The sequence below is a fragment of the Otolemur garnettii genome, unplaced genomic scaffold (genome assembly GCF_000181295.1).
Source record: "Otolemur garnettii isolate 467f Iridium unplaced genomic scaffold, OtoGar3 scaffold00010, whole genome shotgun sequence".
Lineage (NCBI taxonomy): Eukaryota > Metazoa > Chordata > Mammalia > Primates > Galagidae > Otolemur > Otolemur garnettii.
The window spans coordinates 19356116-19370461 of NW_003852405.1; the positions used below are offsets into that span (position 1 = coordinate 19356116).

A 14346-nucleotide genomic window follows, 5' to 3' on the forward strand; every position below is an offset into this window, starting at 1 on the left:
AATAATCTGGAAAGGCCCAGGCATTGAGGGGTAATAAACATTCCAAAGCTCCTGCTACAAATAAAAGAGAGTGGAAGCTCTGCAGAGAGGGAGACGGGACAAGGACTCATGCCTCTCGCATCGAAGCTGATTTCTTCCAGCTCAAAGAAAAGCTTAAGCCTAGATCTGTGGTCCAGGTAAGAGTCGGGCAAAGATGGGAAAGATTTATAAAGGTGCATGAGTTTTCTCTGACATGGCCCTCCCAAGACAGGGACCCAAGTGCAGATGAAATCTTGGTCTCATCAGGTGGCTTCCTGTCTCTTAAGTGCCCCCTGGTCCTGCTGTTGTGGGTTGGGCTCCAGCAGAGGTGGTGCCTATATGGAGAGATGGGCATGTTTTAAGGGTATTTCTTTCTTGACACCATTTAAAATTAACTCTATTTATTACTTTCTGCCTAAATAAACTCAGACTCCATTGCTTTCTTGATTGCTACCTTTGTAGTTACAGGTAAATGAAGGTGGGCAACTTGGGATGGGAAAAGCAGGCAACAAGTAATTGTAGTGGGGAGCTTATCAAATCCATGTGCAGTTTTTCTAAATTGGTCACTAAGTGATTCCCACCTTATGGTGGCACATCTTATGCTATAAAATGAGGCAGACTATCAGACTGACAATATGTCCCGTGGATCTTTTTACAGTAGAAATGGATCCTGATCACAGAAAAATAAATGACTTTTTGGTCATGTTCCTCTAAAGAGATGGGAAACCAGATAATTGAAGATAAGCCCTCAGTGGAGCAAGGCAGAAGTAATCAATTCTATCATGGAAACAAACTGCTCTTTATCACAGTGTAAGAATGAAAATCATGGTGCCCATAGGCTCCATGAGCTTGTACACTAAAGACATTGTACAAGTCATATCATGATCATGTTAAGGGGTTTGAGATATCAAACATAAAAGCACAAAGTAAGGCATAAATGATAGAATAACTTTTACTCCTTTTAATATTATTATGTTATACAAATTATCAAATTATCAAGCATTAGTTAAAGAAGATACATTTAGAATTTTATAAATAATACTGTACATAAAGCAGAGTTAAGCAGAAACAATAAAATAAGCCATGATTTCTCAGGTAGTGTTTCTTGATGATGTCATCATTAGCTGAAATAATTACCATTAATATGCAAACTGATCTACACATGCAGGTAGGAAAGAATCTTAAGTCAAAGATTAGGTGGCTATAAGTTGTAGGCTTCATTTGCAGGTTTTCTATTCGATTCCAAATATCTGTGTCTCTATTTTTGTGCCAGTACCATATTGTCTTGATCACTATGGCCTTGTAATATAGCCTAAAATCTGGTAAAGTAATACCCCCGGCTTTGTTTTTATTACTAAGGACTGCCTTAGCTATATGGGTTTTTTTCTGATTCCATATGAAATACAGAATCATTTTTTCCAAATCTTGAAAGTAAGATGTTGGTATTTTAATAGGGATGGCATTCAATTGGTAAATTATTCTGGGAAGTATAGACATTTTAACAATGTTGATTCTTCCAAGCCATGAACATGGTATGTTCCTCCATTTATTGATGTCCACTGCTATTTCCTTTCTTAGGATTCCATAATTTTCTTTATAGAGGTCCTTCACCTCTTTTGCAAGGTATATTCCTAAGTGTTTCATTTTCTTTGAGACTATGATGAACAGAGTTGTATCCTTAATTGACCTCTCCTCTTGGCTATTGCTGGCATATAGAAAGGCGAGTGACTTGTGGCCATTGATTTTATATCCTGCAACATTACTGTATTTTTTGATGACTTCCAAGAGTCTTGTGGTTGACTCTTTGGGGTTCTCCAGGTATAAGATCATATTGTCAGGAAAAAGGGAGAGTTTAACCTCATCTGCTCCATTTGGATACCCTTTATTTTCTTGTCTTGTCTAATTGTATTGGCTAAAACTTCCAGCACAATATTAAATAGTAATGGTGACAGAGGACAACCTTGTCTGGTTCCAGTTCTAAGAGGAAAAGCTTTCAGTTTTACTCCATTCAGTAAAATACGTTGATTAACGTATATTACTTAAACATCAATTTTTAATCCAACATGTCAATATGTTGTTTATCATATTGCATCTTTATTCATCAGTGAAATATGTCTGTAATTTCCCCTTTATAATAATATTTTTTTTCTAATTTTACTATCAGGGGTATACAGACTAAGTAGAATGATTTTGAAGTATTTCTGTTTCTACTGTCTATAAAACTTGGCGTGATCTGTTTTTTTTTTTTTTTTAGAAATTATTTTCTACTTTTATGTATACATAGTCATCTTTTTTTTAGGCTTTGGTAAAAACATAACAAGGAAAAAAAATTTTTTTTTTTTTTTTTAACAAGGAAAAAAATTTTGTTTGCTATTTGTATTTTGTCTTGTGTATTCTGTAACAAACAAGTAGTAAAGGATTATGTATTCAGAAAAAGGGGAAAAAAAGAAAATAGTGAGTAATTATCATATAAATTGTATTTAATTTTGACCAAAGTACATTACTTAAACATCAATTTTTAATTCAACATGTTAATATGTTGTTTATCATATTGCATCCTCATTTATAAGTGAAATATGTTTATAATTTCCCTTTTATAATAATATATTTTCTCCAATTTTAGTATCAGGTGTATCTAGATTAAGTAGAATGATTTTGAAGTATTTCTTTTTCTATTGTCTATAAGATTTGTCATGATCCATTTTTTGGAAATTATCTTTTACTTTTACTTATAAATATTAGTTGTCTATTTTTTTTGGAGACTTTGGAAAAAACAAAATAATAATAAGAAGTTAACTGATCAAAGTAGTCTATTATAGACATACTTCTATCTGACAATGTGAATGCTACTTTCTTTGCATTATTGCTATTATTATTGCCTAATATTTCATTGAAGCAATTGTCTGATTTCTTTTCTGAATGTATTTATCTTCTTTCGTTCTTTATGAGGTTTTTGTTCTCAGTCCTTATGTTAAATGTTATTATTGTCATTAAATTGAGCCTTTTAATTCTGTGAAGGCAAAAGTGGAAACCTAATATACACATGTATATGTAAGAAAAATAAATTTAAAAAAAAAGAATCTTAAATCACAGACAGGTCAACATCTGGTGACATCAGTGAGTCAAAAATAACTGATTTGAATGTCAGATTTGAGCTTTTAGGCTTGAGTGAATGACATTTTCTGAAGCATATCAAACATGAAGAACCAGTGAGTGGGTAGCCAGGAGGGCTTCCTGCACAAAAAGAGGAGGAAGCAATTGGGGAACCCATGTCCCATCTGCCCTGACCCTTCCCACAAATGGACATAGAAGACAGCAGGACTAAGGCTTGTTAGGATGCCATTTATATTTCAAAGTGTAGAGATACATTCTACACAATATCACCCAGATGATGGATTGATCATGAGCTCAAAGAGCTCATCTTTGTTCAGTCCAAATATCTGCATGTGAATATGAAAAACTTCCAGACAAAATTTTAGAATAATGTCAGATGATGTGACATATCTAGGAGATATTCTGCTGGCTTCAGCCCCATGGGCTGGGTACTTTAAAACCTGTGGAACTGGATGTGATTTACTAAAGAAATGTAAAGTTAGAAATAGCAAGAGACAAATTGACAAGACATGCAGAATAGAATTTTCAAAGGTGGGAGCACAGGGGACCATTGCCTTTTGTGAGGTTCCAGAAAATGGACCCAAGTGTTTGTTCCACTCAGCTTTTATTTAAGGCCATTTGCTCATTAGTCCAGAGGGTAAGCTGAGGAAGGGAACAAATACATCAGCAGCTTCTCTGAGCAAGCATGTCAGCTCCTATTATTTCTATAATCATTAACTTTAAGGGTCTGAGCAGTGTTGAGAAATCCAGAACCTGAGCCTTGTGTAGGGCAACCTCCAGTCTGTGATCACATATAGATTCCTATGAGGGTGTTTCCTACCCCAGCCCCACCAGTTCACTGTGGAGTAAAATGCCACTGGCATCAATCTCCTCTGAAGAATCAGTGGCAAAGAGGAATTTTCCTCTCATGTCTACCACAGAGGGTCTTCCTGTGTGATAAGGGATATGAACTCTCCTATCCACATTTCAGGGGTCAGGCTTTTTTTCCCTTGATCTCTGCCCTGGCCAAATACAAATCTCCACAATGGGTATTTGGTTTGGCTGCTGACTGGGTAGGGGACAGCCTAGTTAATGTTTCTTACCAGGCCTTGCACACAGCTTCCTCTGTGGCCATTATTTCTTCAGAGCGTTTATAGACCCAGCTGGGGTATTTGCAAGCTGTATCCCCTCAGGCCAGGCTTCTAGGAAACTGCTGAGATAAGTGCAGTGGCCAATTTAGAGGTCAACTAGCTGACTTTTCTTTATTCTACCTTGCTCAGCTTATTTCTTTATTTTTCCCTTTTTCTCTGGGTGTTTTCACTTGCTGAGAACGGGATCTTTGGTCCCTATTCTCCCTGGAACATTCTATTTTCTAGAAAATGAAATACAAGAGGGGATGTAGGAATAGGATCTGCTATACCCTCCTGGATAGGAATTCGGCAGTATCAAACAAAATAATATAGAGGGATTTTCATGTACTCACATGACGTGACCCTTGTGGTACCAAACATGAATAAGAAAATGTACATGTATATGGTATTGTGAAAAACAACTAAGAAGTGGAAACCAGTAGCTTACAAGATGTACTCTCTACACAGGATGAGTGAGAAAGATAGAAGCACAACTGCAAGGGAAATAGAGTGGTAAGGTCAGAAAGTGACACTTCCTTGAACATAGCACTTTATAAAGCTTGGACTTTTACTACCAAGGCATTTCAGAAACTCTAAATTTAATACATACTTCGAATCTACCAAGATACCAAGATGTGAGGAAGGACATGAGGGAACTCAAACAGTAACAAATGAACCTCCCTGTGTTACATGTGGATGGTATAACATAGCACAGAGAGTGGAGAGGGAAACGACTACTCTACATGACATTGGAAAGAAGTCTTGTGAGTATATTCCTAAGGCTAAAGAAAAAAAGAACAATGTGCTAATAATTCACAGTAGTAAGTAAATAGTTTTAGCAGTTATTGATTAGCAATTTTGACAATACTGTATGAATATATTCTAGGACTGAGCAAAGCAGTAACTTTTTATGTCTGATGACAGGTTGGTACACCATCATTAGAGAAAAAGCTCAGAAAAGAAAGTTGAAAAGCCAAATTCAGATGTGTTAGATTCAAGTTGGAAATAGAAATAGAAATCAAGCTGATATATAGAAAGGGATAGATAAAAAATATAGACCTGACTCTTGAGAGAGTCATATAGAAATGACTCTTATATGTTCCTTAAAAAACTGATCAAGTAAATTTATTTCAGAATCAAAAAATATATAGATCTGTGTATGCATGTCTAAGAATACACAAAGAGATTTCTTAACATTGACTCTGAGAGGATCTGAAAATAATCAGCACCCCTAGTGTGATATCTTGGTGTCTAAGTACCATTATCCAATTAAACAAGAAGAGCTATTGGGATAAATGGTGTATTCTAGGGCTGAAACAAGAACATTATGAGATGGAATGTGTTGTACTGATGGAAAGTAGAGAATCATTGAAAACATATTAAAGAACATGGGATTGAGCTCAGAAAACTCTGAATGACCAAATCTAGGACAAGTTGAACAGTAAACAATGAGAGTAAATTATTAAATATCACCACATAAAATTAATACCTAGCAGTCTACACCAATATAAATAAATGATGTAGTGGGTAAATACAAGGCAAATGAAGGAGGAGGAGAAAGCTCTTGCCTGTAGTAGAACCCCTATTAATTAATGTAGAAGGAATGATTACATTATTAAACACCTTTATTCAAATAGTACAGAAGCACTCATCAATGGATGCTAAAGGAGCAGCTGCAGAAAACATCAAAGTGTGGTGAGATCTTATGTGCCTATTCTCCAAAGGGTCTCTTCAATTGGTACTTTTTAGTAACAAAATGGTACATAGTCCTTTTGGGTGGAGAAATCAGGCAAAGAGCACCTTACCCAAGTGATCCCAGTTAAGGTCGTAGCATCACATATCATGTAAACGTGATAAACCCCATAATAGAATACAGTGAGAATAACAGATCACTTCTGTGACATTCTTGCCAAAACAAATGTCACTCTAACATTGAAAAAAATCTCAGAAAAACCCAAATTGAGGAATATTCAACAAATTTGTAGGCCAGTAGTCCTCTAAAGTGTCAAGGTCATGAAAAACAAAGAAAGAATAAGGAACTCTCAGAGATCCCAGGAGATGAAGGAAACCTAGTAACTAAATGCAATGAGGGACCTGGGACCAGAAGAACATTAGAGGGAAATGGGTAAAATGCAAATAAGGTGTACACAGTTAATAGTATTGTATCAATCTTAAAGTCCTGGTGTGAGGATTAAGTAGGGTTAGGAACGATATTAACACTAAAGGGAGCTGAGGAAATGGTATATTGGAAACTTCTATACACATTTTGGGTGTTTACTATAATTCTATTTCAAAGTAAAGTTAATTTAACAGACAGGGTCACTGGAACAAGCTATAGGGTAGCCTAGAAGGGCCACAGGCTGTAAAGTATACATGGAACAAAGTTCAAGGACAGAAAACAGAGTTTATACTGTAAAATGTAGCTCAGCTAACTGACTAGAAAGTGCTTTCCAATACCTCCTTTTTTCTTTCAGACAAGAGAATACTCTAGATATGGCCTCAGAGATCAACATGACAGGGCCAGTGTGCCTTGTTGAGAACACCAATGGGCAGCTGAGTGTTGGTGGAGAAGCCTTGGAGATCCTGTCTGCCATTAAGCAGCCTGTGGTGGTGGTGGCTATCGTGGGCCTGTACCGCACGGGCAAATCCTACCTGATGAACAAGCTGGCTGGGAAGAAGAAGGGTGAGTGGCCCCAGCAGAGCCTGGATTAGTGTCTTCTGCCAACCAACATGATCAGCATCCAGGGTGGGGAATGAGGGGGAAAGTTAGAGGTAGGGATGAGCATCGGAACCCAGTTTGCATCTGTCAATGAGCTTCTTCCATTCACTGTGGAGGATTAGAGTCAACTCACTGTTTCCCCCAGTTTGCCTTAACTTTCACATTTAGAGTGTAAATGTACCTCATTGGACAAAATAAGGTATCAATACAAGTTAAATTACATAATGAAGAATTATAAAACATTTACTAAAATGTTCATGTGGTAATAGTAGGTTTGCACTGCACTTTAAAGTTAAAATAAATATTTCAATCTGTACTGGATATTCTAATTTCTCCACTTCTGTATTTTAAATTAAGACCAGTACAGGTTGTAATGTCCTTTGTCACCTTTACCTGAGAATGTTGCCTGGTGCCAGGTCAGTGTGGTTCTGGAGCACGAGGCTATGAGTCCAGAAGTTGTTCTTAAACCATAGTCTGGGCATCTGTCTAACTATGCCAACCACTTACCATTTCTGGGACTCAGCTTCCTCATCCAAAAAAATGAATGATTGGATGATGATAGCTCGAGTTCTTCCATCAAGCTAAAATAACAACTGATGGTGGCTCTGCAAAGAGATGGGTTTATTCAGGAGTCAGGACATTCCAGTGGTGCATTGGATTCATGCATTCCAGCATTGCATGCTATGACAGATTTAAAGGTCTTCTGGTGGAGGTGAGGGTTCAGGCAGTGAGAAATCTTAAAAGCCAAAAGGGAGAAGTATTCGATATAGGCAGGTTGATTTGAAATGAACAATCATTTGTTTATAGGAGCTAATTGCATGTAATGTCCTGTGTATTGGCTGTTGTTAGGGAAGCATCTTCACAGAAGGGACCCTGATTGCATGTTAGACCACTTGTAAGGTTGCAGTTAGAACTGGCAATGTCCTTGGTTGCAGTTCCCATCTATAGAAGTGCGCCTGAGAGCTCTTTCTTCATGTTTTCCTCTCTCTCTTGTATTAGGTTTTGGCATAAGTGACTTCATTTTGATTCTGAAAACTTCAACACCTCAGACTTAAAAAATTTTTTTTCTTGAGACAGAGTCTCACTTTGTCACTCGTGGTAGTATACTGTGGTGCCATAGCTCACAGCAATCTCAAATTCTTGGGCTCAAGTGATCCTCCTGCCTCAATTTCTAAATTTTAGTAGAGACAGGGTCTTCCTCTTGCTCAGGCTGGTCTCAAACTCATGAGCTCAAGCAATCTTCCTGCCTTGGCCTCCCAGATTGGTAGAATTACAGGTGAGAGCCACCGCATCTGGCCCACACCTTTAAAATTCCACAAGTCTTTTTAACCAGTCCAGATATGACATCTGAATTAATTCTGTATTGTAATACCACAATTATTCTCCTTAATTTTTCCTGATTTTTGTTACCAACCATCAATAAATCTGGTCTTTTTGGCCACATATTCAGAGACCACATCACAGATCCCTCAACTACATTTGAAGGTTCAATTCTCATTACTCCTCTGCTCCTGGAAACTTGTCTTAGCCGACTAGTGGGACTGCTTATACTGCCCTTTCCAGTCTCTTCCATTTAGACATCCTTCTCTTAATTTGGTACTGAGGGAAGGAAAAGGAGTCACCACATGAAGATGAGACAGACACATGGAGCTCTTGTCTCAGTCCTCTCTCTGCTTCTCCTTTGCTCTTGAAAATTACAGAAAGACACAGAAGCCTCTGTCTGTTCCTAAGCAATAACAAGATGCTTCAGATAGGGTTATTTATAAATGATCAAGATTGTGTTCCTACAGATATGGAGATGGGAAGTGAGACATTAAAGCCCCACAAGATTCAGTGTGTAGTGAGAACCTGTTCCTCATAGAGGGCTCTCATTGTTTTCATATGGCAGAGAGGACAGAAGGGGACAATGAGGCTCAGGGAGCTCTTTTATAAGGGGACTAAATTCATTCTTGAGGGAAGCCTGTCATGAACCAATTACATCACAAAAGCCCAAGCTCTTAAAACTATCACTTGGGGCTCAGTTCCAACCTAAGAATTATGGTGGTAGGGGGTGGCCATCATTCAGATCACATCACCACATTTCTAGAGTTCATGATAATTTTGTTATATAACCTTTTTGAGGTGAATATAGACATGCACTTGTTCAGCAAGTATTTTATATATTCGTATATAAGTATATATGTAAATTTATGTAAATTGGTTTTTCTTGCTGAATGGAAGCAACCATTTCCCCTGGTAGAGACTGTGATTCTTCAAATTTAACCGATGTAACTCCTGGGTTACAAGGATTCTGCTGTTGTTCCTTGCCTTGCCTTGCAGGCTTCCCTCTGGGCTCCACAGTGAGGTCTGAAACCAAAGGCATCTGGATGTGGTGTGTGCCCCACCCCTCCAAGCCAGACTGCACCCTGGTCCTTCTGGACACTGAAGGTCTGGGTGATGTGGAAAAGGTAAGGCAAAAGCTTGGCACCCATAGCACAGTGGTTACCTGCCAGCCACATACATCAAGGCTGGCAGTTTCGAACCTGGTCTGGCCAGCTAAAACAACAACGACAACTACAACAAAAAATAGCCAGGAATTGTTTTGGGCACCTGTAGTCCCAGCTACTTGGGAGGCTGAGGCAAGAGAATGGCTTAAGCCCAAGAGTTGGAGGTTGCTGTGAGCTGGGATGCTACGGTACTCTACTGAGGGTGACAAAATGAGATTCTGTCTCCAAAAAAAAAAAAAAGAATAAAAGAAAAGAAAAAGGAAAAAAGAGAGAAGAAAAGAAAAGGTAAGATGGAGTCATTGGAAAGTCTTCTGTACTCTTGATTGTCCACTCAGGGCTTTATTCATAACATCACCTTCTGTGACCTTTCCCTGCAAATTGCAAATCTGATTATTGGAAATGAAATTACATTTGGTATTCTAGAACTTACTTCCTTGGTAACATCAAATAATTTTGGATATTAGGAATAGATCTATTCTTGACCATTAACACTTAGATGGATGATGGAATTTAATTAATACTTATTGAAAATGGGAATTGTAGGGCTATATGGTAAATACAGAGCCCTGAATTCCAGGACTCTGTGCTACAAGCTAAACAAGTAGATGCTCAGAGAGTAGTTGGGATGATAACAATGTGATTTTGTTGAGGGCCCATACCCACCAAGAGGGAGCCTAACCCAACCGTCCAAGTTAGAGAAAGCTTTCTAGGACCAGCTGTGGGATTTCATGGGTGCCACTCGTCAAGTGGTGTGATGTTCATAGGGTTGGAGGAGAAACCACGGAATCAGGTTTCAGTGAAGTCATCTGTTCATAAATCTATAGAAAAGCTCCAGGTATGCCAGGAACTGCCAGAAAGATTTTTTTTTTTTAGTGTTGGGGATTCATTGAGGGCACAGAGAACCAGGTTACATTGATTGTTTTTGTCAGATAAAGACCTTCTTGTAACTTTGTCCCACCCCAAAGGAAGATTTAATTTAATTTAATTATTATTAGCATTATTATTTGAGATAGAGTCTCAAGCTGTTGTAAGGGCCAAACTAACTCCATTTTGTTAAAACTCCATTTTACAGCCTGCTTATTTTTCTTGAAGCTACATACCAGAGGAATAACCCAGCTTCCTCCCCCTATGCCTGCCCCATAACCTTGCACAACATCTTCCCAGAGTGATAGCAGCCCCTAGACCAAGGACAAGTACTGTCTGGAGAGATAGTAACCCACCCCTAGACCAATCAGCTTAAGAAAAGTCTCTGCACCCTGAGCCCCTATCAGCTTACCCTCAGCCCTCTACTCCTCCCTTCTTCCTTTCTGTACCCTTAAAATCTCCCTTTATCTTAGAGTCGGGGCTTCTCTGTTCTCCTGCTGCTTCAGGGTCAGAGAGCCCAAGCTTGAGCTTGGAATAAACTGCCTCTTGCTATTTGCATCAGACTTGGTCTCGTAGTGATTTGTGGGGGATCCCCAAAATTCGGGCATAACACTGTCACCCTAGATACAGTGCTATGGAGTCATACTTCACAGCAACCTCCAACTCTTGGGCTCAAGTGATACTCTTGCTCCCAGTTTTTCTATTTTTAGTAGAGATGGGGCTCTCGCTCTTTGCTCAGGCTGGTCTTGAACCTGTGAGCTCAAGCTATTTACCCACTTTGGCCTCCCAGAGTGCTAGGATTAGAAGTATGAACCATCATGCCACCCAGAAAGACTTTAGTCCAAGTTTGGGGTTTGAAAATTAACTCATCATTGACTTTTTTAAAACCATGAGCTAGACCTATCCAAAAAATTATAAATTGAATGTTTCTAATGAATTTCTCCTTATACTATGAGTTGTGTTAAATTATTTGCCTTGTTTTTAGTAGTTTGAATAGAAATTGAAAATGGCTTTCATACTGCAAAAAGTTGAGTGGCTGTGAGGTCTCATTTAGAAATGGTGGATTTAAGAAACAGTTTTAAAGTCCTCAACATTTCAGTATAATCCCAAGAAAAAATATTGACTTAAAATAGGTTATGATTTTTTTCATATTTCAAATTATGATTTTTTTTTTCATATTTCAGTATAATCTCCAGGTAAAATATTGACTTAAAATAGGTTAAGTCAATATTTTATCTTGGGATTACACTGAAATGTTGATGACTTTAAAACTGTTTCTTAAATCCACCAGATTTTTATATATGCTGGATGAAATATTTACCCAGCATATATAAAAATATTCTATTTTTACAATATTTACAAATTAGAATTTTTGCAACAGACCAAAATATAAAATGTGTAGGTACCTTATAGAAGAACTACTGACTGTCCAAGAATAGGTATTGTGGTTTGGTTACTACTTAATTCGACTTCAAGGCCCTTCACATCCTGTCCTGGATCTCATTTCCAGCCTTTCTTCTATACACACTTAATGCTTTCTCTGGGAAGCAAAATAAAGCTTTAATACCTCCGTATGATCACACCCTAGCAATTCGGACTTGGGCTCTGCTGGTCCTTCTACCTTCTCCATCCCTTCATCTCCACAAGTCCTCATTTTTTCTACTCTTTAACACCCCTGCTATTTCCAGCCTGTTGTCCTCATACCTTCCCAAGCTCTGTTGCTGCTTCTATTTTTTTGAATTGATGATTTTTAAATGGTTCATTCTTTCTATTTTTTTAAATTAAGTCATATACACATATATCATGAATACATTTATGCATATGTGGGGTACAATGTGTTGATTTTTTTTATAAAATCTGACGTGTTTACTTCATTTCTCACTTTGAACTCACAGAGTATTGGTTCCTATTGATTTGCCTTCCCTCTTCATTCTCCACTTTTTCTTTTGATTGATGTGTGTTTTGTCTTTCACGTTTTACCTCTGGCTCCATTCCAGGCAGAGATTAGCATCTTAGTGGTATTCATGTGGTGATATGTTTATCTGCCACCCAGGAAGTCATCTTCTTCAGGTCCAGGACAGTCCTTTGGAAGTTTGCATCCAGAAAACCAAAAACAGAGTCTGTATTTCCTATATAACCAAAGAACTTGTAGTACTTGGTTGAATAACATTTGTATCCCTAATGTAGCCCACAAAAGAGACAATTTGCATGGGGTGATTGCTCACTGATTACTGCACACCTACTATGTTCTAGGCACTGTATCATACATTTTACACATTGACAGTGTCAACTGTTTTTTTTGTAGCAAAAAAAAAGTGCTGAAATTGGTCACTATAAATTACAAAAATGTGGTTTGAATTTAACATTATCTTCCAGATTCATATTGTTGACCTACTGTTTGACCATACATAATACAGCTAAAATACTGCATAGTCAAATGAAGGACTGAATAGTAGACTCTTCAGTTCTTACCATAATGTGTTTCTAGTGTCTAAAATAAAATTGGATCAAGTTAGGGAAAATGGTGAAGTTTGTTGCCGTACACAAAGTAGACACCATAAATGATCAGGGAGACTTCAAACCAACCATCAAGAAGCTCTCCTTATAGCAACTATAACACAGTTTATGAGGCATAAAGGATGAAGTAGTTAGACTTTTTGAGATTGGCTATTATACATGGACACATTAAATTTTAGGCCAAGTAGAGCTGTTTAAGTGTTTTTCTTGTTTGTTTGGAGGTGATTGGTTTCATTTCACTGTCAGGCTAACAAGTAGATGTCTCATTTCAGACAACCAGAATGACAAAAGTTTGGGGTACACAGATATAAGCACATGGTGTTGGACTGTATCTAATAGTGGCCTCTGTTTTGGTTTTTCTTTAACTCTAGGGGGACCCTATGAATGACTCCTGGATCTTTGCCCTTGCTGTGCTTCTGTGCAGCACCTTGGTCTACAACAGCATGAGCACCATCAACAACCAGGCCCTGGAGCAGCTGCAGTATCCTTTCAGGAATAGAGCCCCCGTGTTTTATTGAGATTAACGTGATGACAATTTAGAGTGTTTCTTTGTGTGTGTGTGTCCCTCAATGTCATGGGTGAGGAAGGAAGATAGGGTAGAGGACGATAGGGAGAAGGCATTTCCAGGAAATCTATTTCTCAGTGAGACTGGTGGTTCAGAGTGCTGCTCCTTCCTTGACTAAGATGCCAGCTATGTGACAGAGCTGACAGAGCGAATCAGGGCAAAGTCCTGCCCAGAACCTGATGACGTAGACAACGCCATTGAGTTCGTAAGTTTCTTCCCAGACTTTGTTTGGGCCGTGCGAGATTTCACCCTGGTTCTGGAGTTAGATGGATACGCAATCACGGAAGATGCCTACCTGGAGAATGCCTTGAAGCTGATTCCAGGTATCAGAGAATGGTCTACGTAGGGGAAGGTTCAGTAGTGGGGGTGGGATCAACTAAGCCTGTCACTCAGCACTTGAATGAGAATGTTTTGAGACTGGATTGAAACCCATGCTGATGGTGACTGGTGACAAGTGGCCATGCTTTCAGTGGTTGTTATCACTTGAACATCTCCAATAACCGAGTTTAATTTCACTGAGGAAATTCTGTACCAAATTTCCAATATCATAGCAAAGGACTCCAGACCAGTTAGTACCAAGGAGAATATTTTTGGTTACAATCAGTGCTGTCATTTCTGAGATCCACACACTTGTGAGACTCAGTGCCCCTCCTGTTCTGTTTGAGGAAACATAGTTCATTAAATAGAAAGGTGGTAAACAAGTAATCACCCCGGCAGTATTTGACCTAATTACTAAAACATATTTACACCCTGTGCTTTACTAACACCTGTACAGTACATCTTTCCAAGACAGGATTTTATTGATGGACCAGAAATAACATTGATACGCCCTCCTGAGAGGTTCCAGATCCAGAGGTAAAAGTTTGCTACAAGGAGCATGACAAAAGGAATACAGAGTCTGGGTTTTGTGCAATCTAGTGGCTTTCATTCCACCAGGGTGCAGGTGGGGTGAGA

At 38.4% G+C, this 14346-nt stretch overlaps 1 protein-coding gene across 1 annotated transcript in view; it reads left to right on the forward strand.

Annotated features, from left to right (window-relative positions):
- Window positions 1–6718: 6718 nt before the first annotated feature.
- Window positions 6719–14346, forward strand: part of LOC100949951 (guanylate-binding protein 1) — a 120635-nt gene continuing 113007 nt past the window's right edge. The window contains exon 1 of the mRNA XM_023509931.1: window positions 6719–6924. Within this exon, the coding sequence (XP_023365699.1) occupies window positions 6735–6924 (190 nt within the window). The 5' untranslated portion in view covers window positions 6719–6734. The remainder of the gene's footprint in view (window positions 6925–14346) is intronic.